At 55.1% G+C, this 27,315-nt stretch overlaps 2 protein-coding genes across 4 annotated transcripts; one reads left to right on the top strand and one right to left on the bottom strand.

Annotated features, from left to right (window-relative positions):
* The first annotated feature begins 1,606 nt into the window (after window positions 1-1,606).
* On the top strand, window positions 1,607-13,758 carry LOC139085468 (uncharacterized). 2 transcript variants are annotated; one of them, XM_070632812.1, is made up of 5 exons: window positions 1,607-2,016; window positions 3,516-3,621; window positions 12,019-12,125; window positions 12,453-12,615; window positions 13,059-13,758. In XM_070632812.1, the coding sequence occupies exons 1-5, from the start codon at window positions 1,717-1,719 to the stop codon at window positions 13,121-13,123; spliced, it is 741 nt and encodes a 246-aa protein (XP_070488913.1). In that variant the 5' UTR covers window positions 1,607-1,716; the 3' UTR covers window positions 13,124-13,758. The 2 variants fall into 2 exon arrangements, 1 of the variants encoding a protein (XP_070488913.1); XR_011543784.1 differs by lacking the exons at window positions 1,607-2,016; window positions 3,516-3,621 and adding an exon at window positions 10,883-11,012.
* Window positions 4,371-19,577, bottom strand: CADM4 (cell adhesion molecule 4). Of its 2 annotated transcripts, none has more exons than XM_070632805.1 (9): window positions 19,422-19,577; window positions 9,135-9,281; window positions 8,586-8,738; window positions 8,182-8,316; window positions 7,636-7,800; window positions 7,420-7,510; window positions 6,874-7,046; window positions 5,954-6,082; window positions 4,371-5,403 (listed from the first exon to the last, which is right to left on the bottom strand). In XM_070632805.1, exons 1-9 carry the CDS (start codon window positions 19,483-19,485, stop codon window positions 5,294-5,296), a joined length of 1,167 nt encoding a protein of 388 aa, XP_070488906.1. In that variant the 5' UTR covers window positions 19,486-19,577; the 3' UTR covers window positions 4,371-5,293. The 2 variants fall into 2 exon arrangements, with proteins under 2 accessions (XP_070488906.1, XP_070488907.1); XM_070632806.1 differs by lacking the exon at window positions 19,422-19,577 and adding an exon at window positions 13,459-13,596.
* Between the last annotated feature and the right edge of the window lie 7,738 nt (window positions 19,578-27,315).

The following is a 27,315-nucleotide window of genomic DNA, read 5'->3' on the forward strand; positions in this document are numbered from 1 at the left end:
TGATGAGCGGTGCCATGTCTGTGCCCAGGATCCGAACAGGCAAAACCCTAGGCCGCTGAAGAGGAGCGCACAAACTTAACCACGCGGCCACGGGGCCGGCCTCTGAAAAGATTTTTTGAAGATTCAGTAGGCTCATTCATATAAACTGCTGGTATGTATTGGGTACTCCATTAACAGTGGCTGTTACTCCCCCCACCCCCAACCCTCTATAAATGCCATTCCAGACTTCTCACCTCTCCCCGCGCACACCAGGGATTTTCACATTTGTGGGTCTTAGCAAATCCTGCTGTTGCTTTCTAGAATGTCCTCCTTTCCTCTTGTCTGCCTAGAGAACTCCTACTCACCCTCCAAAGCCCACCTCAAGCACGAGAACCTCTGTATTTCTTCCCAACCCCAATACCACCTCTGCCTCTTCCAAGAAGCCTTCTCTGACTCCTCTCCTTCCTTTCCCTCTCCACCAATAGCTCCCTACACACACACACACACACACACACAAACACACACACAGAGCGCTTCTTTTGTCTCCCACTGCACTCCCGGACAGTAAAGAGCCAGGCAAGGCAAGTCAGTGAAGGGGCTGGCAGCCTGAGCTGCACCTCTTATACATCAAGGCCTGTGCTGGGCACTGGGCATACAATGGTGGAAAGTACACCATCCCTTCAAAGCTTGGAGGTCAAGTTTAATGCTGGGGACTAAAGAGAAAAAGATTAGGACCGAAGCCTGGAGGAGGCCGGGGCATGGGAGGGCTGGCATCGAGGGTGGGGAGCTTTCTAAAGACACCTGGATCTGGGCTTTCTGGAGAGAGAAGATTCCTAATTGGCAGAAGAGAGTTCTCAAAATATCCTATTGCCTGTTCGGCCCCATTTGATTTGGAAATCCTACTTCACACTTGAATAAGCTTGCCAGATTTAGTAAATAAAAACAGACAACGCCCAGTTAAATTGGACATTTCTTAAAGATTGTTTATCTGAAATTCAACTTAACCGGGCATTCTATGTTTTAACTGGCAACCCTACACCACGGGCAATCAGAACTTCCCATGAGATTACAAGGAGACATGGCTCACCAATCCAGCCCACCCTTCCCCAAACCCCCAACACACAAGGGCCCTTGCAGCGTATTCCAGATGTCAGGTGGAGACAATTCATTGGTGCACAACTCCCATTCCTACAACGACTATGGCAGCCAGACTGGCTCCCACGATCTTACAGGGGCATAAACGGGGCTCCCTCACTACCATAAGGAAAACACAGTGCCCAAGACTCCACAATGTCCTAAGCCTATAGCGACCAACACCCAGGATGCCCTGCGCGAACATAATAGGCACTCATTTCGACAATGCTAGAGCGAGGAGGCCAAAGCAAAACCTTATATGGAACAATAAGGACCAGTCCCCACAATGCTCTGCGACAATTCTTCCCAGGATGCCTCGGGCCTATAATGACCACCTTCCAGGATGCTCAGCGGAAGGTGTGTGACAAAAGGGACCGGCTCCCCACAAGGAGCAGAGACAATCCTTCCCCCAGGCATCAGGCTCATAACGACTAGCAGACCGACTCCCACAATGCTTTAGGGCGCGGCGTCCTGTCTTCCCAGGATGCCCAGGGCTGCACGGTGCCGCGCGGGGGAAGAAAAGGGAGCCTGGGTCTCGCCCTCAGGCCATCACGGCCCAAGCCCGAGGCCCGCTCCTCGGTGGCGGGAACCGTCACTCCCGTCATGCAGCGGTGCCGTAGCGCCCGCTTCCCAGCATGCCCCGCGCGCCTCCATCCCGGACACTCACCGGCGCCCACGGGCCCCGCTCCGGCTCGGCGGCGGCGGCTGCACGCCCGGGCTCTGCGCCTGCGCTGCAAGCGGGGTAGGAGGGAGAGCGAGGGGCGTGCAGAGCCTAGGGCGCTTGCGCGGAGAGATGGACCATTCCTGTCGCACAGTGGGAAGAGGGGCTCTCCGAGTCGGGCTGTCGACGAGGCCCCGCGCAGGGGGTTCCCGGCTGTGCCCCTCGCCGTCCCGGTTGACTTGGTACGGTCCGCAGCCCGACGGACCCAGCCACTGCAAGCCTGGCGCGTGCGTGAGCCAGCAGGAACGCGCTTTATAGAAAACGGCATGCGCTGGGGGTGGGGGGCGCCAGCTCGGCCACTGTCCTGGACCTGACGCCTGCTCATTTGCATAATCTTAGCGCGGGACAATAGGAGGCCTGGGGTGCTGAAAGGGCTGATTTGCATATTCCCGGGAGAGGCCGCACTTCGGAGCGCAGTGATTAGCATATGTGGGGTGGGGGGCGCCTGAGCCAGGCGCGTGCGCACGGAGACTGCGGACTAGCGCGAAGCGAGGAGCCTTGTCTCAGTCAGGATCGGTTTGCATCCCCAGAGCGGGCACGAGGGCTAGGACCATTACTAAGCCTCCATCCCCCGAACCAGGATAAATATTTACTGCTCTCCTATGTGTCAGGCCCTGTGCTAGTGGGAATTATGGTTTCCTCAGTGAACAAGACCTACACAGCCCCTCTCCTCATGTCGCCCCAGTCAAAGGAAGGAGATCCACACGTAATCAGAACCACAAGCCAGAGTGGTCAGACTTGGGATGAGTGGAGCAAAGGAAGCTATGGGAGCCAGAGGAGGCGCCTGCCCCAGCCTGGAAAGGCTTCCTGGAGATGATCTTTAAGCCAAGGATGAATAGAAGCCAACTAGAAAGGGAGTCTTTTTGGCAGAAGGAACAGCAAGGGCAAAGGCCTAGAGGCAAAAAAAAAAAAAAGTGCGAGGTTTGATTGAGGAAGTGAAAGCAGTGTGGTATGCCTGGAATAGAGGGGAGAGGCTCCTACAGGTGATGTTAAGAGCTCAGACTTCATGCTGAGAGTATAGAAAGCTATTGCAGCATCCCAGGCTTCCTGGAAGTGATTTACCTTCCAGCTTAAAACTTGCTAATGATATCCCATTATACTTAGAAAAACCTCAAACTCTTTACCATGGCCCAGGGGCTCTCCACAGGGTCTGGCCCAGCTGATCTCTGCCTCACCCACCTCTCCTCTAGACCTCCTGTCTAGCTCCACTTCCCCTCAAACACGCCAATCTCTTTACCATCTCAGGCCCTGCCCATGCTATTCCTTTTGCCTGTAAATGCTTGTTCCTCTGATCTTCCTTGTGCGCTCATTCATATCTTGGCACAGATGTCAGTCTGACAGGCTTTCGGGATCTTCCTAAGATAGCACCTCCAGATTTGCTTTAGGGAAGTGAGCGAGGTTGTGGATAAAGCAGGATTGGGCATGAGTTGATAGTTGTTGAAGCTGGGGTGAAGGGTGCATGGGGCTTCATCATCCTCTTCTGTCTACACTATGTTTCAAGTTTTCCATAGTAAATTAAAAGAAAATGGTACCCTACAGCCCCTTACTCTGCATTTTACCTTAATAGTAGTTATGGCAATCTGAAGTTAAGCTTTTTGGCTTCCTTGCTGTAGTCTGTTTTCCTCATGAAAGCTTTGTGAGGGTAAGCATGGAGTCACCCTTTTTCACTTTGGGGCCTCAGTGCCTAACAGGATCAAGTTCCAGATTAGCACTCAACTGTCTGGAACGCCTAACATTTGCCTGTTCTGTTTACCATGGCATCACCTTTGAGCAGCACCTGGCACAAGGTAAGAGGTCAATGTATTTTATTTTATTTTATTTTTTGAGGAAGATTAGCCCTGAGCTAATATCAGCTGCCAATCCTTCTCTTTTTGCTGAGGAAGACTAGCCCTGAGCTGACATCTGTGCCCATCTTCCTCTACTTTATATGTGGGACGCCTGCCACAGCATAGTTTGGCAAGCGGTGCCATGTCCGCACCCAGGATCCCAACCCGAGAACCCCGGGCTGCTGAAGCGGAACGTGTGAACTTAACCATTGTGCCACCTGGCCGGCCCCGAGGTCAATGTATTTTTGAATCGAAAGTTAGAATCACTCATCTAAAATTTAGATGAATGAATGAGGAGGCTGGAATGCTGGGCTAAGGAGCTCTGACTTGATCTAGAGGTGATGGGGGCTAGGGAAAGGCTTTGAGCAGGGCGGGGACGGGTTTGGCAGGATGAGCTGTGAGTAACTGAAAGCTTCTCTGGAGAGTGCAGTCAGGGGTGCGGCTAAGCCAGGGGAAGGGTCAAGGTCATTGGTTGGGGATAGGGTAGCTCGGAGTCTATTGAAGAGACAAAACTCGTGACTTTTGGCCAGGAAACACCCCGGTTTCTTAGAAGGGTGGAGGTATCCTTGGAGAGGTAAGTACCCTCTCCTGGCCTAGACTGTCCACCAGCAACCATCCCACTCCTCTCCCTCCCCCCTCCCTTAGGGCCGTCCCCCTCCCAACACAGTGCAGCTCTGGGCAGAGGGACAGACACACAGCCACCCCAAACACTTGTTCTCTCCTCAGTTTAATGGTGGTTAGTGGGATTGCCAAACCCCCTCCCCGTTCCCCTCCCGGCCCCGTACAAAATGTGTTTGCTTTTTTTTTTAAACAAGAAAAAGGGGCAAAAGCTAGGAATGGGGGGGGCACAATCTGATATTTTCATACAGATTTTTGATTTTTTTTTAATATATTATATATAAAACCATAGAGACCAACCCACCCACCCAAACTCCTTTCCCCCTCCCCGGGGGGCCTGGAGGAGAGATGGGGAAGGCCCCCCCAGGAGTGGGTGGACAGAGACAAAAATGGGTGGGACTGATGTAGGGGGAGGGGGAGAAGGGAAGGGGAGCCCAGGAACTGGGGGGGGGGAGGGGAATTGGAGAAAAGGGTCGGGGCTGTCTCCCTCACCGCTCCCATCAAAGTTATGACACAAAGACACAGAATCCCTGTTTCCACGCCCTCCCCCCACCCTTACCCCCACCGTGCAAACATGGCTTTGCAAAGAGGTGCCCAGAGCTCTGTGGAACTCCTACAATGGCTGGCATGGGGTCTGGGACCCCCAAAGAAATCTGCATTCCCCTTCCCTGCCCACCCTGCCCTTCCCAGAATCTGATCCCCTCCCACAAGACCTGGTTCTGCAGCCTAGGGGCCCTGGCCTTCCCCCAGTTATTTTCCCCCAACCCAATCCCTACCACCCTCCCTGGACTTGGGGGGTCTGGACCTTTGGGCCCTACCCCCTGGGGGACCCAGACCTCTGGGCCCTTGCTTCTGGCCCTTGCAGAGCCTCAGGCTTCTGACACCCCCATCCCTGCCCAAGTGTCTGAGGTGTTAGTGGTGGGGGAAGCCCACCATCCCAGACTCTGGTAAATGTCTTTGCAGCTGGCAGTGGGGTGGACCCCAGCCCAGGCCCACGCCTAGGGTGGAGGTGGGGTCAGATGAAGAATTCTTCTTTCCTCTTGTGTCCGTCACTGCCATTGAGAAAGGCTTCTCTTGCTTCTCCCTGCTCATCCAGGCCACTGGCCTCATGGGTCAGATAGGAGCCTGAGAGATGACACATCCCCAGGCGACATGTATGTGGACCCAGAAGTTGGAGAGAGATATAGGAGGAGAGGGAGACAGACGAGACATACCAGACGAAGGAAGAGGGAGAAACGGAACAGACCGGGAGAAGGAATCAAGTCCAGGGAAGGGCAGAACAGGGGCAGAGAAAGACGTAAAGCAGAATTAGGAAGACTCCTAAAGTTCATGCAAAGATCAACCCCTATCCGTTCTCTTGGTGGAATCCCCTTGCTCCGCTCCCGACGAATCCAGCAATTAGGAAGGTAAATTGTTTTATTCAAACCCGTGGCCTTAATTCAACTTGAACTTTTCACCCCTTTTACAGTCCTGGGCCGAAAGACCCGCCCATTTGGAAATCTTGGCTTTAGGTCCCGCTGGGTTTCAAATCCTGGATCTAGGCTCCGCCCCCTTGTTATCCCGGCTCTACGCCCGCCCTCAATCGAATCCAGGCTCTAGGCCCCGCCCCCTTCCGAATCTCACGACCAACCACACCCCTCGCTAAATTTGGACCCTCAGATCCCGCCCCACTCACCCTTCTGCCGTACCGAGCACCAGACCATGCCCACCAGCACACAGATGATCAGAAACACCAGTAGCGCCAGGATGCCGCCCACGATGGCGTAGGGCACCGACGTCTGAGCCTCTACCACCGCACCGGGGTCTGCCAGAGGGACAGGGCGCAAGACCAGGTCATCAGAGGACGGTCCCAGCCTGGCCATCGCCGCCAACCTCTTAAACCACTGCGCACACCCCATCTAACCGCTCCCTTTTATGTGCCACGCCCCTCGAAAATCACTGACACCTCGTGGTCCCTTCTCTTGGCACCACTCTCCTGATGCTTCACTTTCTAAAGGAATGCGTGTTGGTTTGTACACGGCCCGACCTGGCCCCTGAATCATTTTGCTAATGTGCACCCTGCCTCCTTTTCCCACCCTCCAGAGAAGAGAAAAAGCACACCTCTTTTCTTTTCACTGTTTCTTGGCCACGGAACCTCAAGTCCAAGTCCCTTCCCATCTCGTCTGAAATGCTCCAGGCATTTAAAATGCTGGGCTAGGGCCCAACCACTTCCAAAATTCCTGCCCCACCGTCATAAGAGCTAAACACATCACACTTATTTTGTGCTAGGGGCCATTCCAACTGCTTTATATATTTAGCTCATATAATCTTCACGACAACCCTATGAGGTAGGTGCTATGTTTGTTTCCACTTTACGGATGAGGAAACTAAGACGTAAACTAAGTTACCCGCAATAGAATGCTGCAGAACCGAATCTGAACTATAAGAACTCTGTTGACTGTTGACCCCCAATCATTCTTTGCACAGGCCCCGCCCTCAAAGGCCCGGCAGGCCTGGGACCATCCAATCCAGCCCGCCCATTCGCGAGGCCCCGCCCCCTGGAGGCCCCGCCCCTGCCTTACGCCCCGCCCCCAGGCCCGCCGCAGCCTCCCTCACCATAGACCACGAGCACATAGAGCGCCCTCGCGTGGCCGTGCTTGTTCGACGTCTCGCAGGTGTAGGTGCCATTATCCGCTGAGACCAGGCCGGGCAGCGTCAGCGTTTCCCCGACCGCCTCGGCCCGCTCCGGCAAAGACTCATTCCCGCGATTCCAGCGGATCTGGTTTGGCCTGGGCGGGGGTAAAGTATAATGAGAGTTAGAGACGCAGGTGTCAGCGCCCAATTCTGACTTCTCAAGAAATCTAGACATGCAGCATCTCCAAATAAGAGAATCCCTGCTAACCCTTTCCTGCCTAGAAGACCAACAGTCCTGGGCTCAGATTCCATCCATCATCAGGATATCAGGAATCCTAGACCCCGCCCCCCCCAGCCCCTTCCACCCTCAGAATGCAGGAGTCTGGACCTCACAGCCTCCTTCCTTGGGATCTAGGAGTCAGAGCCCCCAGATCCCTCCTCTCTCAGGACTCGGGCCCCAGCCCTCTCTTTCCTGAGACACAGGTGTCCAGATCGCCAGTCCTGTTCTCTTCGGGCCCCAGAGCTCACCTGGGGTTCCCCGTTACAGCACACGTCAGCACCAGCGTGTCTCCCTCCCTCACCACAGCTTGGGAGGCATGGATCCGGGCCGTGGGGGAGTCTGTGGGCAAACGTGAGATGGGAGAGTGGTTGTCCGGGTCATCACGCCGGGCTGGAGCCTTCCCGGGGGTAGGCGGCTGGCGTTGGGACCCTCCTCCCTCGGGTCCCGGCCCGCCGGGCACTTACACTGCACGTCGAGCACGTACTGCGTCTGCTTGCTGTGGCCGGAGGGCAGCGCCTGGTTCTGCGCCTCGCAGATGACGATACCGCCGTCGTCCTTGCGGTCCACGCGAAACCGCACTGTGCTCGCCACGCTCCAGACCTTGCCATTTTCCTGGCCGCTGCTCACTCCTGCCACGCCCCGCCGGGATACTGTCAGGCTCCGCCCACCGAGGAGTGCCCACTCCCCCGCAGCCAATCCCAAAGCAAGCTATTTGCAAAGCCCCGCCCCTTGCCCTCCAAACCACGCCCCTCTCCGAACCCAGCCCACCACCGCACCTGCCTCTTCCCAAAGCCCCTCCCCCTCTCACTCCCACGCCCTCTCGTCTATCAATCCGTTCAATAGCTGCATTTGGAGCGGCTAGGGTCTGCCGGAACCTGTGCGCTCTTCTCCAAGCCCCGCCCACATACAAATCAGCCCCGCCCAAGCCCCGCCCCCGGAACACCACCTCCTCTCGGGCCCCGCCCCCTCCGGCACCTCCCCCATCCACCCCACCGCAACCTCAGTAGCACCTTTCAGCTCCTTGCGGTCCCGGTACCAGCGCAGGGTGGCAGCCGGGCGGGACCGCGGCACGAGGCAGCTGAGCTCCACCTCGCCGCCCTCCACCGCCTGCTCCCGGACCTCCACCACCGGATTCTCGGGGGCCACTGCCGCAGGGAGAAAGGGGGTAAGGGAGGTGTCAGGGGAGGCACCGAGATGCGCTCAAAGCCACCAGGCTGCGGGATCCCAGGGACCAAAGGGAACAAGGGTCCCAGGTGACAGGGTCAAGTAAGGGGTCAGAGGTCATGAAGACAGGCCATATTTACTGGGGCCAGATGTCCAGGAAGCTAAAAACTGCCAGGGTCAGGTCTCAGGATAAGGGATAAGCAGAGGAGAAAGGAGGAGGGGCTGGGTCCGAGGAGGGGGAGGTTGTTACCCAGTACAGTGAGCGTGGCAATCTGGTGGTGGGTATCCTCCGTGTAGAGCTGGCAGAAATAGCCCCCCTCGTCCTCCAGGCGGGCATCTGAGAGCCGGATCCGCACCCGGCGCGGGGAGAACTCCTCAAGCTGGAAACGCTCGTCCTTCAGGGCTAGAGAGAGTGAATCGGAAGGAGTGAACTTGGGGAATCCTGGCTTCAGGGGTCCCACCCTTCCTCCAGGAGCTTAGAGTCCAGTCCTCCGCCTTTTTTCTCCAGTCATATCTGTGTGTCTACGGCGCCCACCTAGTTACTCCCTTGGAGACTCATAATGAATCAGGCCCTCACGCCCACAGGACTAGGAGTCCAGGCCCCAAACGCTTCCTCCCTTGGACCCAGGAGTCCAGACCCCCAGCCCTTCCTCCCTCAGACCCAGGGGTCCCAGCTCCCAGCCCCTCCTCCCTCAGACCCAGGGGTCCAGACTCTCAGCTCCATCCTCTTTCAGGACACAGGAGTCATGCCCCAGCCCTCTCCTCCCTCAAGACTCAGAATCCGGATGCCAGTACTCACCTCGGGTGCCGTTGAAGAAGAGGGTCTGCCGGGCTGGGTTCTGAATGACAACTATGGACCCATCGTACTGGTGCAGACGGCAGGTTATCTCGGCCACCCCACCCTCGGCCACTGTCACATTCTCCGTTTGTACTTCCTGTCCTGCCCCTGCACCAGTAGACAGAAGAAGGAGACTCACTGAGGGCTGCAATTCAATCTTTTCTCTCTCCCTCTGTGCCTCTCCCACCCAAACCTCCCATCCCCCTCCTTCCCCTCTCATTCAGCTCATGATACCCAACAGTTCCTGCGGGCTGGAGCCTGGGAGACGAAGGGAACCTGTTCCCTGCTCCTGAGGAGCTGCAGTCAAGATCCAGCAGTGTGCGCTCTAATGCGGGCAGCACAGGGCACACTGGGAGCCCAGAGGAAAGGGAGACTAAGACTACCTAGGGAGATGGGTGATCAGAGAAGGTTCTGGAAGAAAGGTCCACTGGATCCAGATCTCAGAGTGAGCAGAAGTTCACCAGGTGTGGAAAACTGCTCTCTGTCTGCCAAGCCCCATCTTTCACACCTGGCACCTGTTGCAGCTTCTCTGCAGAGATCGCCACAGTAGCCTTCCCATCCCTGTCCATGCCCTTTGTAAGCTGACTTCCCTGCTCCTCCCATCAAGGAGGCACTCTGACCTGAGAATCTGGGCAGGCCTTGGGACTTCCTTTGGACCAACAGAATTTGATAGAAGTGATATTGTGAGTTCTGGAGCCCAGGCCTTAAGAAGCCTCGTGGCTCCTGCTGCCCTGAGACTGTCAGGTACAGATGTCAGGACTAGCTTCCTTGAGGATGAGAGACCACGGAGGGAAGCCCCGCCAACAGTCAGCCCCCACTGCCAACAGCCATGTGAGTGAGGCTGTCCTGGACCCTCCAGCCCCCACCGCCAGTCACATGGGTGAGGCCATCCTGGACCCTCCAGCCCCCGTTACACCACCAGGTAACTGCAGCCACTTGAGTGACCCCAGCTGAGACCAAGAGATCCAGTCCAAACTGCTGCCCCCAGAGCCACGAGCAAATGACTCGACTGTTGTTTGAAGCCACTACGTTTTGGAGGGTCTGTGACACCACTAAAGTTAACTGGTTCAACACATGAATAGATCCATTTCCTAGGTTCCCTTGTACTGCGGTGGGGCCACGTGACTGCTTTCTGCCCAAGGGGATGTAGGTGGAAGAGAGAAACACCTCTTCCAGCCTGGCTCATCTCACTCACAATCAAGCTGGCTGGAGAGAGAGGAATTTAAAGGGCCTAAAGGAGGACAGGACCACAAGCTGGAAGGAACCCGGGGCCTGCACAGGACTGTGACATGAGCAAGAAATAACAGTTTTTGGTTAAGCCATGGAGGTTTCAGCGCTGTTGTTAACAGCAGTTACCCTACCCTGATTAATCCATCAGAGGAACAAGATAGGGGATTACTGAGGGGGTGTTTCCAGCAGAGGGAACACAAAGCTCAGAGCTGAGACTGATTAGCATCAGCATCACCATCATCACTGTCGCAGGCATCTTCAAAATAACAATAACCACAGCAGCTACGGTTAATTAGACACTGGCTGTGCCAGGCTCTGTGCTAAGGGCATCACCTATATATTTTCCATTTAATCATCACCCTACTAGAATAAGGTAGCACTATTAACAATCCCCAGGTTTCTTCCAGTTCCCATTTTACAGATGAGAGAATCGGTCCAGAGAGAGGAAATGACTTGCCCAAGGTCACAGCCCGAGAGTGGCCAAGTCGGGCTCGGCACCGAGATCTCTCCGATTCCACGGCCTGCATCCACATCCACTCCTGGCTGTCTGGGGGAAAAGCATCCAGCCTTGGGGAGGGGGTGTGGGACGTGCTAGCGAAGGGCCTCAAGGTAAGTTTTCAGGGGCTGGGCGCCCCGAGATGAGTCAGATGAGGCCCCTGTCGTGGAAGGCCTTCAAGATTTATGGGGGAGGTAGGGGCCGGCTCCGTGGCTGAGTGGTTAAGTTCAAGCTCTCCACTGCACCGGCCCAGGGTTTGCATCCTGGGCGTGGACATGGCACCGCTCCTCAGGCCACATTGAGGCGGTGTCCCACATCCCACAACTAGGGGGACCTGCAACTAAGATATACAACTGTGTACAGGGGGGGTTTGGGGAGATAAAGCAGAAAAAAAAAAAAAAAAACAGATTGGCAAGAGATGTTAGTCCAGGGGCTGGCCCCGTGGCCGAGTGGTTAAGTTCGCGCGCTCCGCTGCAGGCGGCCCAGTGTTTCGTTGGTTCGAATCCTGGGTGCGGACATGGCACTGCTTGTCAGACCACGCTGAGGCAGCGTCCCACATGCCACAACTAGAAGAACCCACAACGAAGAATACACAACTATGTACCGGGGGGCTTTGGGGAGAAAAAGGAAAAAAATAAAATCTTTAAAAAAAAAAAAAAAAAAAAAAAAAAGAGATGTTAGTCCAGGTGCCAATCCTTAAAGAAAAAAGAATGGCAACAGTTGTTAGCCCAGGTGCCAATCCTTAAAAAAAAAAAAAAGATTTATGGGGAGGTAGACATAAACACTGTAATATCCCATCAAAGGCGTTATGTTTCCTGTAAGAGGGATAGGTGACCTGATTTGGGGGCTGAAGAGTGGAAAAGATTAATTCTGGGGGATGGAGGCAGACAGCTATCTTCCTACCCTGCATCCATTCTTCCCTTTCTCCTTAGTAAAAGAACCCTGATTGTATGTTGTGGTTTCCCCGTGTCCCGCATAAAGAGATATTTCCCAGATTTCCTTGCAGCTAAGTGAGGCCATGTAATAAAGTTTTGTCCAATTGGATATAAGAAAAAGTGTCATGTGGTAATTTCGGGAGGACTTCCTAAAGAAAGAGGACAAGTCTTTTTTTCCCACCAGGTCACCTTTATGCTGCCTGGAACTCGGATGTGATGCCTGGAGTTCTTGCAGCCATATTGGACCATGAGGACAGTGGCAGTAGGGATGGTGGAACAAAGAGCTGGAAGGTGCCTGAGTCTCTGGTGATGATGTAGAGCTCCCATAAAAACCCTGGATGCCTACTTCTGGACTTCTTTTATGTTTGAATATAGTGCTTTGTGTATTTAAGTCACTATTCAGGGGTTATCTAGCACCTCTTGGAATATCAAGCTTAAAATGTCCAATCCTTGCCCCAAATATTTTCCTCCCTATGTTTTCTCAATCTCAGTAAATCTCACAACCATCCACCTAGTTGCTCAGGCCAAAAACCTAGAAATGATCCAAGTTCTCACCCTTTCCTTCCCCTCTAACATCCATTCCATCAATAAGATGTATCCATTCTACCTCCAAAACAGATCCCAAATCTCATCACCTTTGTGCGCCTCTTCTACCATCACCCTAGTCCAACGACACCATCTCTGCCTGGACCTTCAAGAACTGCTCAAGGGTCTCCCTGCTTCTGTGCTTGCCTCCCCTGGGCCATTCTCCACACAGCAGCCAGACGGAGTTTTCAAAAAGGTAAATCAGCTCAAGTTACCTCTCTGCTTAAAACCCTCCAAAGGCTGCCTGATACACTGAGAACAAAATCTAGACTCCTAGTCAAGGCGCTATGTGGCCGGGCCCCTCTCTGAGCACGGTTCCAACTGCTACTCAGTTCACTCCAGGCTCAGGGCCTTGATGTCCCTCAGCCGTACTGTGCTTGATCCCACCTCAGGGCCTTTGCACTTGCTCTTCCCTCTGCTTGGAACATTCTTCCCCCTCAATCATCTCTGGGCTGCCTTCTGTTCTCATTCAGGTCTCTACTCATATCAACACATCCTCAGAATTTCTCTCGCTCCTCGTCCCTTCACCTTCAGACTTTCTATGTCATCACCGTTGTTTTATTTCCTCTGTGGAAACTTCTCTGACATTATTTTATTAATTTGCTTCCTTGTTTATTGTCTGTTTGCCCCCATCCCTAGTATATACACCCCGTGAAGATGAGGATGTAAGCCATTGGGTTTCCTGCCGCACCCTGAGTGCCTAGAAGTGTGTCCGGCACTTGACAAATGTCTGGGGAGACTGATGAATGAACTGTGTGTGTCAGGCAGGATTTCGTTACAGCCTCACAACGACTTTGTGACATCATTATTCTCATCTTAAACATCTGGGTTGATCCCAGCTGGACCACTTGCCTGCTGTGTGACCTTGGGCAAGTGGCTTAACCTTTCTGAACCTCAGATGCCCCGTCTGTAAAATGAGGATGCCAGTGCCTGCCTCGTGGGGATCAGCCCAGTGCCAGAAGCTCAGGGAGCCCTCTCTGCAGAGCTTCTGTCATTTCAACATCAGGAAACATGCCCATGCACATGGAAACTGGCCTACCTGCACATCTGGCGCTTTTAAAAAACATCTTGAAGCTTATCCATGGATCCTGGACCTCAGGGCTAGCCCAATGCTAGCCCCCCATTTTACAGATGTGGAGAATGAGGCTCAGGAGTCCCAGGCAAGTCAGTGGCAGAAACTCAACATCTCCTGGGAGCCATCAGGACCTCTGGATCTGCTCCCCCACATTTATCCCCTGCTCTCTGCTTGAGGGTGCACGTGGGATGAGGGTGGGGGGGCTTTTGTCTTATTCCCTCCCCCTCCTGAGGAGTCAGTAACCAACAGTGTGTGTGCCTTGAATATTAATGTCTCAGGAGCTTTTGTTTCGGGGTTGGGGGGTGGTGAGGCGGGACTTCCTGGTCAGAGAGGGGCTGAGCTTTGGGACTGGGGCACTGGCCCTTTAAACTGTGTTGACAGCCTGGAGTCGTCATGGGGATGGTGCCTGGAAAAAGGGACTGGGGAGGGTTTGGGAAGGAGCTGCTGAGCAGGTGATGTGTAGAGACCCAGAATCCAGTACTCTCCTCCCTCAGACCCAGGAATCCGGCCCCCAACTGCCTCCTCTCCCCTGGGAGTCCAGGCTCCTAGCTGGCGCCCTCCTTCCCCAGGACCCAGGAGGCTGGGTTCTCAGCATCCTCCTCCCTCAGACCCCAAAGTCCCGGGCCCCCAGCCTTCTCCCGCCTCAAACTCAGGAGTCTGGGCCTCCAGCCCCCTCCTCCTTCAGGACCCAGGAGCCAGGGGCCCAGAGTACACAGCTGGTGGATGTTTCCACGGAGACTAAGGGGGGTGGGGGAGCACTTCCTGGGTCCTGAGTCAGCGAATACCCAAGGGAGTCTCAAGGTCACGGTTCCGGGAAGGTCACAGCCACCCCATTTGCATCCGCTCCCCAGGGGGCTTGTGGCATCATGCCTCCTTCCCCACTTCCTCCCCTAAGGACGTGGTACATCCCTGCGCCCTGATCAAACCCCCCCTCTGCCCCCCATCAATGGCGGAGTCCGAACATCCTCGCACAAAGCATCAATTCTTCCCCAGCTCAGCCTTGTGAAGGAGCCTGTATTCGCAGGACCTAGGCGTCAGGGTCCCAGCCCCTCCTCCCTCGGAAACCTGGAGTGGGACCCCAGCCCCTTCCTCTCTCAAGACTCAGAAGCCTGTACCCCCAACCCTCCCTCCCTCAAGATCTAGGAGTACAGATCCCAAGCTTCCTTCTCCCTCAGGATCCAGGAGTCTAGGACCCCAGCCCCCTGCTCCCTCTGACACACGTCCAGGACCCCTAGTCCTCTCCTATCTCAGATTCAGGAGTCTAGGACCCCAGCCCCTCCTCCTTCAGACCCAGGAGTGCAGGTCCCCAGCCCCTCCTCCCTCAGACACAGGGGTCAGTGTAGGCCCCCAGCCCCTCCTCCCTCACACCCAGGAGTCCAGGCCCCCAGCCCCTCCTCCCTCACACCCAGGAGTCCAGGCCCCCAGCCCCTCCTCCCTCAGACCCAGGAGTCCAGGCCCCCAGCCCCTCCTCCCTCACACCCAGGGGTCCAGGCCCCCAGCCCCTCCTCCCTCACACCCAGGAGTCCAGGCCCCCAGCCCCTCCTCCCTCACACCCAGGAGTCCAGGCCCCCAGCCCCTCCTCCCTCACACCCAGGAGTCCAGGCCCCCAGCCCCTCCTCCCTCACACCCAGGAGTCCAGGCCCCCAGCCCCTCCTCCCTCAGACCCAGGGGTCCAGGCCCCCAGCCCCTCCTCCCTCGGACCCAGGAGTCCAGGCCCCCAGCCCCTCCTCCCTCACACCCAGGAGTCCAGGCCCCCAGCCCCTCCTCCCTCACACCCAGGAGTCCAGGCCCCCAGCCCCTCCTCCCTCACACCCAGGAGTCCAGGCCCCCAGCCCCTCCTCCCTCACACCCAGGAGTCCAGGCCCCCAGCCCCTCCTCCCTCAGACCCTGGAGTCCAGGCCCCCAGCCCCTCCTCCCTCACACCCAGGGGTCCAGGCCCCCAGCCCCTCCTCCCTCGGACCCAGGAGTCCAGGCCCCAGCCCCTCCTCCCTCGGACCCAGGAGTCCAGGCCCCCAGCCCCTCCTCCCTCACACCCAGGAGTCCAGGCCCCCAGCCCCTCCTCCCTCAGACCCAGGAGTCCAGGCCCCCAGCCCCTCCTCCCTCACACCCAGGAGTCCAGGCCCCCAGCCCCTCCTCCCTCGGACCCAGGAGTCCAGGCCCCAGCCCCTCCTCCCTCGGACCCAGGAGTCCAGGCCCCCAGCCCCTCCTCCCTCAGACCCAGGTGTCCAGGCCCCCAGCCCCTCCTCCCTCACACCCAGGAGTCCAGGTCCTTGGCCCTCTTCTCTCCTGCAAACTTTTGACTCCAGGTCCACACTCCTCAACCCCCAGAACCACAGTCCTGCCCTCCCCCAGCCCTCTGTCCCCCTCTCTCTGGGGACCCAAGCATCAGGTGGGGGCGTAGGGGTGAGTCAGCAGCCTCACACACAAAGTCCCCGCTGTGGCCCCCGCGTTCCTGGGATATTCGGAACTCCCTGGATTCTGGGCCTCAGGCCCAGCCAGGGGGTGGGGGAGTCCTCAGAAGGTTCCCCCTGGGTGTGGGGTCAGGGAAGGAATTCCTGCTCCGGGAAGGGTACGGGCCTGCACTGAGTGCACGCTGTCCTACCCTCCACCCTCAGGGCCCTGTTCACCCGGTCCCAGAGGAGCCCAGGCTCTGCCGCTGTCCCCTTGCCCCAGTGGGTGCCAGTGGAGGAGCCTTGCAACCTGGTTCCCGAGGACCTACGGATCTGGCGTCTGCACAGGCAGGAACCAGTGGGTGCTTGGGTCCTGGTGCCACAGGCCATTGGGCGCTGGCGAGTCTGACTGTCTCCAAGCACCCCCAACCCCACCCAGAGAGAGAAAGCTGCCTTTGTGTTCCCTAAGACGGGGACAGGCCAGGCTCGCACGACATTAACCCACCCCAGGCCCCAGCCCTGCTGCGTCTAAGGTCTTGGAATCCATGGCGGAACCTGACCTCCGCTCTGGGGACTCAAGCCCCCGGCTCCTGGGTGGGTGGGGGTCAGTGAGAGAAACCTCCTAAGACCTGTACCCTGGGGTGACTCACACTGGGGGGGAAGGTCCCCTATTCTCAGAGTAGCCGGGCAGAACTTCAGCAGAAGAAAGTGAGTCACTTGGGAGGGAAACATTATTCGGGATCCACACCTCCCCCTCCGCCAGGCCCCCCAACTCTTAACAGCCTCTCTCTCTTTTCTTCGGATCTGGATATCTGTTTCCTCGGCTCCTTTCTGTTCCATCCAATTCCTGGCCTGCGGGTCTTGGTTTCTGCCTGTGTGCGTCTCTGGGCAGGCAACCCATCTCTCTCTCTTTCTCACTCCCTCTCGCCTGCCCATCCTGGACCCTTCTTTCTTTCTTTTCATAAACCTCCTCATCTTCTTCTGGTATTCTTGGCAGATGAGTGAGCCAGGAAAGAGAGAACACGTTTTTGAAAGGGCACAAATGGACCCCATCGTCCATCCCCACTCCTGCTGGCTGGGCCAGGTGAGAGAGGATGGGGGTGACTAAGAGGGAAAGGTGGGGACCATGGAGACCCCTAAAATCTGGTGGCCAAGGCCATTCGGAAATGTCCAAAGAAGAGGAAAGTAGGCAGGGCCCTCTGAGGCCATGTACTCCGGCTTCCTACCCCATGCCTTAGAGAAGGAGAAAGCAAGGCACAGAGAGGGATAGTGGCTGACAGAAAATTACACTGGAGAGGCCTGGTCCCTCGTTCCCAGTGCAGAGTGCTTCCCATGACACCTAGCTCTCTCCCAACTTATAAAGCCCCACGCCATTTAATTCCAGGGAAGTTTACAGAAGGGATTAGGGTACCAGGAAGCAGTGACTTTAAAACCAAACAAGCGACACGCCTGCCGAGCTACCTCCCAGAAAGGATGGAGAAAAGATTCTTGAACTGGGCAGGTGGCCGTCTTAGACTATATTCTGATTCTGAGACTCCAAAGTCCTACAAATCTACGCTGTCAATATTCTAGATGTCAGAGGTGTCAAGATTCAGGATCTCCAGGAGGTCAAGGTTTCAGAATTTTAAAGATGTCAAGAGGCTAGAAGGCTAACGCCATCGAGGTTCTAGAATTTTAAAGGGGTCAAGAGTCTAAAGACTTTGGGATTCTAGAATCTGAAAGATGTCAACATTCTAAAATACCCTCAGGCTCTTTATTTACTGAATTCCCTGGTTCTAGGGTTCCATGAGCCTGGTTTTTAGGGCCTAAAAAATAAAGAAGGAAAAATAAAATTGAATGGAAATGTGGCTAAAGTTCTAAAGTGCTCATCTGGGAAATTGTGCCACGTCTGCCGCAAAGAAAAGAAGTCATGATGAAAGTTCTGAGGCGATGGCAGAAGACGATAGAAGAGAGCAAGGTGGAGGGTGGGGGGTCAGCTTTGCCCCTCGCCTTGTCCCAAGGAGACAGGGGCTCTGCCTCCAGCCGTGGGGTGGGGAAGGTGTGACTGCACCCCGCTTGCCAGAAAGCCCTTCAGAGTTCCCAGCTGGAGTTCTTTTTCTTTCAGGTCACTGAGTTCAACATCCTCATCTACAGAAAGGGAAACAGAAGCCCAGGGAGAGGGTGCTTGCCATTGGCTGCTGTGGTAAACGGCAAGAGCCAGGATTTAAAGCCGGGCAGGCCCCCAGCCCGGTGCCATCTGGTTACACGGCTCCCCCAAATCTACAGAATGCCCGGCCCTCCCACTTCTGCCCAGCCACCTCCCAATCATCCGTTTCTCCCAAGAGTGGCTTTCCCCACCAGGGACGGGGTGACCTGGGGCAGGTTTCAGGCACACACAGTGTGAGAGTGTGTGTGTGTGGCTGACATTTCCTGACCTTGTCCCCAGTCTCAGGGTCACCCTATCTTGGAGGTCTCCAGCTTTTTGCAGTGTGGGAGCAGCGTGTGTGGACGGCTCCCTGGCTGTTCTGGAGGGGGCTTCCGTGTCAGTCATGGCCTGGGCGTGGGAATGGGTGAGGAGGGGCTGCACTGGGCAGGCATTTGCTGAATCCACGTGTGTGCCCACACGCTGAGGTTCCGCACACACTTCCCCGCACACATACACCAATCCATTTCCCTCCAGGGCCCTTTAGGATGCCCTGCCTGACTCGATTCCTCGCCAGGGGCGCAGAGGGATAGAGAGATGGAAGAAGGAAGGATGGGGATGGGGGATCCCGGGATGGAGGCGGTAAGGGTAAGGGGGGGCAGACAGACAGGGGACAGGGAGACAGTGGGACGGGGGGGGGGGGATGAGGGAGACAGGTGACAGAGGGGGCTAGAGAAACAGGCGTGACAGAAAGACAGGGGACAGAGAGACAAGGGGATGAGACAGATGGGGAACAGAGAAGCAAGGGTGACAGCGAGACAGAGGGGGAACCGGGGCAGAGAGGGAGGGCGCAATATAGAGGGACAGAGAAGGGGGAACAGAGAGGACGATGGAGGGACAGAGTGACCCAGTAAAAAGGGACAGAGGCCAAGGGACAGAGGTGGGGGACAAAGACAGGATAGAGAGGTGGGGGACAGGGAGGCAAGGAGAAAGGGGGACAGACAGAGGGAGGGACAGGACTTCGAGACTGAGGGACAGAGGACAAGGGTAGGGGGACAAGGAGAGACACTGAGGGACTCAGAGGCAGGCGGACAGAGGGACGCAGAGAGCGGACAGAAGGACAGCAGGACCGGCCTGGAGAAGGCGGGCTCGGGAGGGGGGTGGTCTCCGGCCCTTTGTCCCCGCCGGGATCCGGCCTGCGCGGGGTGGGGGGGCTGCGGCACGGCGGCCGGGGCCCGCGCCCCCTCCCCCTCGCGGCTCCCGGCGCCGGCCCGCGCTGCGCTTTGTCCCGGGGAGGGGGCCCGGCCCGGCCCCGCGCGCATTGTTCGGCCTCTGCGGCCCCGCGGCGGCCGGGCTGTCACCGCGGCGCGCCCCCCGCCCCGGCCCGGCCGGCCGGCCCCGGCCCCCGACCCTACCTGGCCCCGCCGCGGCCGCCCACAGCAGCAGCAGCGGCCACTGGAAGCGCCGGGCCCGGCCCATGGTGCCGCCGCCGCCGCCGCCGCCGCCGCTTGCTCCCGGCCCGGCACCTGCACCGCCCGCGCCGCCAGCCCCGCCCCCGGCCCCGCCCCTTGCCCGCCCGAGGGGCGGGGCGCTGAGGTGGGGCGGGGCCTGGAGGCGGGGCCGGCGCTGGGAGGCGGGGCCGGGGGCCCAGAGGGGCCCGAGATTAGGCGGGCGAGGGCTGCGGGGGGAGAGGCGGGAGAGGCGGGGGCTGTGGGCGAGCGTGCTGGGTGACGGCAGAGGTTGTGGGTGCCGTGCAAAGAAGTGAGAGTGTGCAGGTGTGTGTGAAGGCAAGAACACTGTGAAAGCGTGAGTGTGAGAGTGAGTGTGTGGTGTGAGAGGGGAGTGTGTGAGGGTGTTGATGGAAGGCTATGAAGAGGTGCGGGTGTCGCGGGAGGGTAAGGGTGTGAGGGACAGGTAACTGTCAGGGGGTGGGTGTGTGTGCGGGTGTGTGCAGGGGAGAGTGTTGGGTAAGGGTGTGAGCATGGAGGGAGGGGGGTGTCCCGTGGGAAAGGTGAGTGTGAGGGTGAGAGTGTCACGTGAGCTGCCGTGAGCTGAGCCACCTTGAGAGGGAGGGCAGCAGCCGCGTGTCTGGGCAGGTCCAGGCTCTCCAGGGCAGGGCAGGGCAGGGCTGAGATGGGGTCAGGTCCCACCCTCCCTCCTGGCCTGACCTGGAAACGCTGGGTTTCTGCATCATTCCGTGGGAGAGAGGGGCTCCTGTGGACGCCTCCCGGGCCCTGTGGTCCAGCTTCCCCACCTCACCCCCCTACTCTTCCTGCCTCGGTCTCTCTTTGTGTCCCTGTCTCTCTATGTGCTGTTCCCACTTCCCTCCCATCGCTGGTGCTGACTCACCCTTCAAGACTTGGGTCCCTTCTCCCTCCTGGGGAGTGGGTCTCCCTGAGCCCCCTTCTGTGGGACCTTGTAGCCTGGTGCAGGGTTATCACCTTTGGGACGCAGGAAGAGTAGTACCATGGAAGGTAGGAGACCTCAACCTCTCCCATGACTGTGACAATCAGGTAAACTGAGGTATGCCAACTATGAAAATCCTTGCTCTTTATCTCCATCACCACCAAAAAATTCTACATCCAGGTCCACCAAGGGACTTTAGTCTATCATCCCAACACCCTGTCTGTCCTCATGCCCAGTTCCCAACATCCTCTCTGTCCTCAGTATCAAATCTTCCATCAACCTCTGTATTCCCAGGACCACTACTCCCAGGATCCTCTCTGTCCTCGGGACCCAGACTCTTATCAACTCCTCTATCCCCAGCTCCATGGCTCCTAGCATCCTCTCTGTCTTCAGGACCGAAGCTCCCATCAACTTCTGTGTCGCCAGAACCACAGCTCTGAGTGACTCCTTTCCTTTTCAATTCTCAGTTTATCCTTCTGTAAACTGAGGAAAGAGGTGGTCAGGCTGGGTAACCTCTAATCCTTCCAGGGCTCACAGTCTGTGTGTTAGGATAGGTGGGAGAGAGGTGTCCAATCTGCATTTGAGACACTGGGTTAGGGGCTAGCTAATGGTGGTCTTTCTCCCAGGAACCTATAAATCCCCTTGCTCATGGCTCTAACCAATTTCTCCTGCTCCAGCTGCAGGACACCCTGGGAGATGTTGGTTGGATTCTTATCTGCCTTCTTTGGGTCCCACCATTTCTTCCACCTTGGGACATCACGAGAGAGGTGGTCCCATCCACATCCTACTCCAGAGTACCTTATCCATTAGGGGTTTCATGCAAGTGACAGCAAATCTCACTCAGTTGCCTTAAGAGAATTGTTTCATATTTAAAAAGTCTTGGGCATGGCTGGCTTTGGGATAGTCTGTCTATCTCTCTTGTCCTAAGGATAGATGGCTTCCCTCATGTTGCAAAACGGCTGGCAAATTCCCTTGGGGCCACACTTTTCCTTCACATTTGGAGAGGAGCAGAGAGAAAGACAGAAAGAGCCAGACTGAGGGAAACTGAGAGGAGGAAAGAGAAGAGAGGGACTTTAACAAGCTCCCTCAGCTGAGTGGGGAAATATTTTTCCCCAGAAGCCCCCCCAAAAACCTTCCATTGTGTCTTGTTGGTCCAGAGGAGGCCAGCTGCCTATCACTGAACCAATATCAATGGCCAGGGCATGAGATTATGTTGTTTAAATTAGACTTGGACCACAGGCTCCCACCATCCCTGAGTCAGAGGAGAAATCAGCTTTCTGAAACAGACATGATATTGGGGAGACAGCTGCTGTGCCTGCTGTGTGGGGAGGGGTGGGGTGGGGGGAGGGAGTGGGCTGCACACCAAGAGTTGACCATTCTTGACTTTTTGGTCTTGGGATGGTGAGGACTTTGCTAGTTGTTTTCTCAGTATCATTCTGTGAGATAATAGAAATACATATTTGGTCTCTGTCCCCGGTTCCTGACACACGGCTCCTGAAACCCTTGTAATTTCCTGGGTGATAGGAGTGTCTTTTGTTCTAATGAGGTGACTCTGGGTGGGTTCCTGGATGACTCCTGGAGGAGAGCTGGTCACCAGAAAGACCAAGCCATGATTAGAAGCTTGACCTTTTCAGCCCCACCCCCCGTTCTCTTGAGAAGGGAGAAGGGCTGGCCGTGGAGTTAATGATACATCGTGCCTGCGTGAGGAAGCCTTCATAAAATCGCAGTGGTACCGGGTTCAGGGAGCTTCTGGGTTGTGAGCGTGTACAGGTGCTGGGAGAGTGATGTACCCAGAGAGGGTGTGGAAGCTCCGGCCCCTGCCCGCATACCTTGCCCTATGCATCCCTCCCATCTGGATGTTCACCGGATCCTTTGTCATATCCTTTTATAATAAACCAATAAACGTACATTCCTGTCTTCCTGAGTTCTGTGAGCCACTCTAGTAAATTAATTGAACTTGCAGAGGGGGTCACGGGAACCCCTGATTTACAGCTGATCAGGCAGAAGCACAGGTGACAACCTGAACTTGGTGACTGTCATCTGAAGTGGGGAGTGGTCTTGTGGGACTGAGCCCTTCACCTGTGGAATTTGACGCTTTCTCCAGGTAGATAGGGGCAGAATTGAGTTAAATTGTAGAACACCCAGTTGGTGTCACAGAGAATTGCTTGGTGTGGGAAACCCCTCTACACACACATTTGGTGACCAGAAGTGTTGTGAGTGTGGTAGTAGTGTGAAAGGTAAGGAGACACACAGGAGAAAAATATAGTATGGAAGAACTAGGTTTTTCCCTGTACAGGAGGAAGATTGGGTATTTTTTTTTTCTAACACACATTTCCTCTCCCTTTGTTCCTGCCTAAGAGAACCCTGATTTTGTTCAGGCATCCACCTTTCTTTAATATTCAGATGATGTGCAGGAAGCCCAGCAGTGGGGTCTGAGTATACTTTGCCAAATAATGTGGTTCCATGGCCCCTTCCAGTAACTGCTGTAGGCATGGGTGTATGAAACAAGTCTGGTGAATAAAAAGTAAGTGCAAGTCAGTCTGGAAGTTTTGGGATAAGCTTTCTTTGTTTTAAAAAAGAGACCCAAGAAGAGATGGCCCTTTGTTATGGCCTGTGAATGTGGGTGTGATGCCTGGAACTGCAGCGGCCATCTTGAGGCCATGAGGTGGACAAGCCTGAATGGATCCTTTAGGACATAGTGGAAACATTGAATTAGTCAACTCAGGAACTGCCCTAACTCATGATCTCTCGTTCTGTGAGATAATCAATTTCCTCTTTGTTTCAACCATTTCGAGTTGGGTATTCCCTTGCTTACAGCCCTGGCCACCATATTGCCTGTGATTTGCATAGACTACATGGAGGCAGCCCTGCTTGCAGATTAAAGCACTCTAAGTGATAGTTTTCTTTTTCAGTTGCTCCCCCGTCCTCGTGGGAGGATCTCTTTCACACAGGTTATTTTCCCACCTCTGGCTGAGTGGGCTGCATACCGCAAGAACTGCAGGAGCAATGGATGCCTGTTTACAACCTGAACAACTGTATGTGGCGGCTTTGATGTGAACTTCCCTGGCTGTAGCAGAGGGGGCCATAGGCAGAGCCCTGACCCAATCTGGACCCCGTCAGAATCTGTCCGTTAAAATTTTAGAACAAGGGGACACAAGTAATTCTTGGTGAAGAGGATCAAGGCTGCCCCAAGGAGAGAAGCCCAAGGTGACCTGCCCTACATACCGATCTATATCATCCTCCGGGCAGCAGAGGACGTCCTGACCTGATCGGATCTGATTCTTATCTATAGCTATAGGACCACCCAATAACCAGACCCCACCTACGTTGATACCATTTTAATGACTTTTTAACATAATCTTTCCTCTGTCTTTTAAAGAGATAACTCACATACCTGTGCCTTAAATTTAGCCCTACCCTCAACCCATTGCAGCTCTTCACTGCCCCTGGGTCCTGTCCCCACGCCTGCAGCTTTTCACTGCCCACAGGTCCTGTCCCCAAGCCTGCAGCTCTTCACTGCCCATAGGCCCTGTCCCCATGCCTGCAGCTCTTACTGCTCGTGTGTCCTGTCCCCACGCCTGTGGCTCTTACTGCCCATGGGTCCTGTCTCCATGCCTGCAGCTCTTACTGCCCGTGTGTCCTGTCCCCATGCCTGTGGCTCTTACTGCCTGTGGGTCCTGTCCCCATGCTACTCCATGCTATTCTCTGAATAAAAGAGCACTACTGCGAGACCTTGAGAGTCCAAGAAATCTTTCTTTCTTTCCTCGGCTTGCTGAGCCTGCATCACTTGGTGCTTGACATTTCGAGGGCAGATTTGGTTACTCTGTGTGAAGCAGAAGAAGGTAGTCTGTGGAGAGACAGAGAGATAAAGTGGAAGACCACGAGGGAAACCATGCACTCAGAGAGAGACAGACAGACAGCCAGATTTTGCAAAAGGGAGACAACCTTGATTTCATACAGCTTTTCAGTTCTGTTTCTTGTCCCTGGTGAGGCCCGGAGACCTAGCTCCTGCTTGGATCCTAAACTTCCAATAATGTTGTCATTTTTGCTTGAGTCAGCTGAAACAGATTTTATTTCTTGCAACCAAGATCCCTGAACAAAAACTTGAGAGCCATTAAGGATGAGGTCCTGATCACAAGCTCTGGTGAAGAACATTATGAGAAATTTATCCCTAGCCTCAATTTCTTTTCTTTTCTTTTCTTTTGGAATCATACATTGTGTACTCTTTATCTATTTATTTATTTTGAGGAAGATTAGCCCTGAGCTAACATCTGCTGCCAATCCTCCTGTTTTTGCTGAGGAAGACTGGCCCTGAGCTAACATCCATGCCCATCTTCCTCTACTTTATATGTGGGACGTCTGCCACAGTATGGCTTGCCAAGTGGTGTCATGTCCGCACCTGGGATCCAAACCGGTGAACCCCAGGCCATCGAAGCGGAATGTGCGAACTTAACCGCTGTGCCACCGGGCTGGCTACTTCCTAGCCTCAATTTCTGCTGTAGGGCATCATGGGACATGTATTTCTATCCTCTGATCCCCACTGTAGGGCATCATGAGAGATGTAATCCTAGCCTCCCACCTCTGCCATAGAGTCTCCTGGGAGATGCAGTCCTAGCCTCAATTCCTGCTGTGAGGCATCATGGGAATTTATTCCCAGCCTCCAATCTCTGCTGTAGGGAATCATGGGTAAGGTGAAGCCATCCTTAATTTTAGTCAGAGGGCATCTCAGAAAACATCACCTTAGTTTCATCTCTGCTGTCGGGCATCGTGGCAGAGATAGTCCTAGCCCAGTTTTGGTTGTAAGATGTAGTCTTTTTTTCCTCCCCTCCCTCCTTTCTTGCTTCAACACCTGCTTTGCCCCAGGACTATTCGAGGTCCTAAGAATACAGTAGTGAGCAAATAAAAGACCTTGCCCTTGATGGAGGTTAGAGTGGCGAGAGTTAGCAAAAAAAAAGACTGTTCCCGTTAACCACTGCAGCGTAACAAAATGCCCCCAAACTCAGTGATGTGAAAACACAGCCATTGCATCTTATGATTCTGTGGGTCAGGAATTTGAGCAAGACACAACGGGATCAGTGCGTATCTACTCCACAATGGACGGGGGCCGGAATGGGCTGGCTTGAACAGCTGGAGATGGATGCAATGGTTCATCCAGGGCGATATATCTGAAACCTTGGTTCTGACTGTTGGCTGGTGGTGTGGGTAAATCGTGTCCCCTCAAAATATACGGTGAAGTCCTAACCCCCAGGATCTCTGAATGTGGGCTTATTGGGAAATAGGGTCTTTGCTGATGTGAGTAAGCTGAGGTCATACTGGATTAGGGTGGGCCCCCATAGCCAATGGCTGTGTCCTTCTAAGGAGAGAAAGAGGTTCAGAGATGCATAGCCACAGTCACAGAGAAGAAGGCCACGTGGCGACAGAGGCAGAGATGAGAGTGATGCAGCCTTTTTTTTTTTTTCTTTTTGAGGAAGATTAGCCCTGAGCTAACTACTGCCAATCCTCCTCTTTTTGCTGAGGAAGACTGGCCCTGAGCTAACATCCATGGCCATCTTCCTCTGCTTTACACATGGGACGCCTACCACAGCATGGCTTTTGCCAAGCGGTGCCATGTCCACACCCGGGATCCGAACCGGCCAACCCTGGGCCACTGAGAAGTGGAACGTGCGAACTTAACCACTCTGCCACCGGGTCGGCCCCTGATGCAGCCTTAAGCCAAGGAGCACCAAGGATTGTCAGCAACCCCTAGAAACCAGGAAGGATTCCTCCCCAGAGACATTTCGGACTTGTAGCATCCAGGGCTCTGAGAGAATACATTTTTATTGGGGAAGGCCCCTAGTTGGTATGTTTGTAGTAATTTATTACGTCAGCCCTACGAAACGAAAACAGCTGGCTTGCCTAGTTCTCCTGCGCATGACATCTGCTGGGGTGGCAATGTCCAGAGCAGGTCCCACTTGTCCGGCACCTGGGCTGAGACGGCTGGAACGTCTGGGGCTCTCTCTCCATATGGCATCCGTTCCTGAGTAGCTTGGGGGACCTCAGAGCATGGCAGTCTCAGTACAGGAGGACTTTTCCATGGCAGCTGGCGTCCTCAGGGCCAGACAGTTGCCAAAAGCCTGTTCCAAAAGAACATGGCACAGCGTAACTTCCACCACGTTCTATTGGTCAGAGAAGTCACAGAGCCACTCATGTTCAAGAGGTGGGGACACACCCCACCTCTTTAAGCTACCACCATGACAGTTGGTGATATGTGACTTGAGGAGGTCCTAAAAAAGAAACCCTGTCCCTCACCTGCCCCCAAATACCATGGAAGATGTCCCATCTTTTTCTTCATTAGCCGTAGGGCTTCATGGAGAGTGAAATTTTGTCTCTATGGGTTTCCCTCAGCGAACCATGAGAAACTTCAATGTTGAGCTCCAAGCGTGCCAATGAAACCGTAGTTCTGTCTTTTCCCCCATCAGTCTGAGGGCATCCTAGAGAATACAGCCCAGCCTTTATCTCCTGTCCCAGAGCATCAGGGGAAATGTAGTCCTGTCCTTATTCCTCACTGCAGTGCATGAAGGGAGTTCTGGCCATCACGTTATCTCCTATTCATCTCCCTGTCTCAGAATCCCTCAGGAAATGTAGACGTGCCTTCCTAGAACAACAAAGTGGTCTTGACATTTGGAGTTTGGGAGAAGAGACTGGAAGGTTCGTGCTTGGGTGAGAAAGTTGGAAGGTTGTATTTGGAGCCCAGAAATAGACGTGGAGGCAGCTTAGGGTGAAAGCCCATGTGGGACTGCTCGCAAGGCTGGGACCTTGAATGCCTGGCTCCTACAATGTGACCCCTAATTCCAGAAGCCCGTGGAAAGGTGCCCCCATTCACCATCCCAAAGACAGACACTATGGAGAAGAGCAGATCTGGCC

The sequence above is a fragment of the Equus przewalskii genome, chromosome 9 (assembly GCF_037783145.1).
Source record: "Equus przewalskii isolate Varuska chromosome 9, EquPr2, whole genome shotgun sequence".
NCBI lineage: Eukaryota > Metazoa > Chordata > Mammalia > Perissodactyla > Equidae > Equus > Equus przewalskii.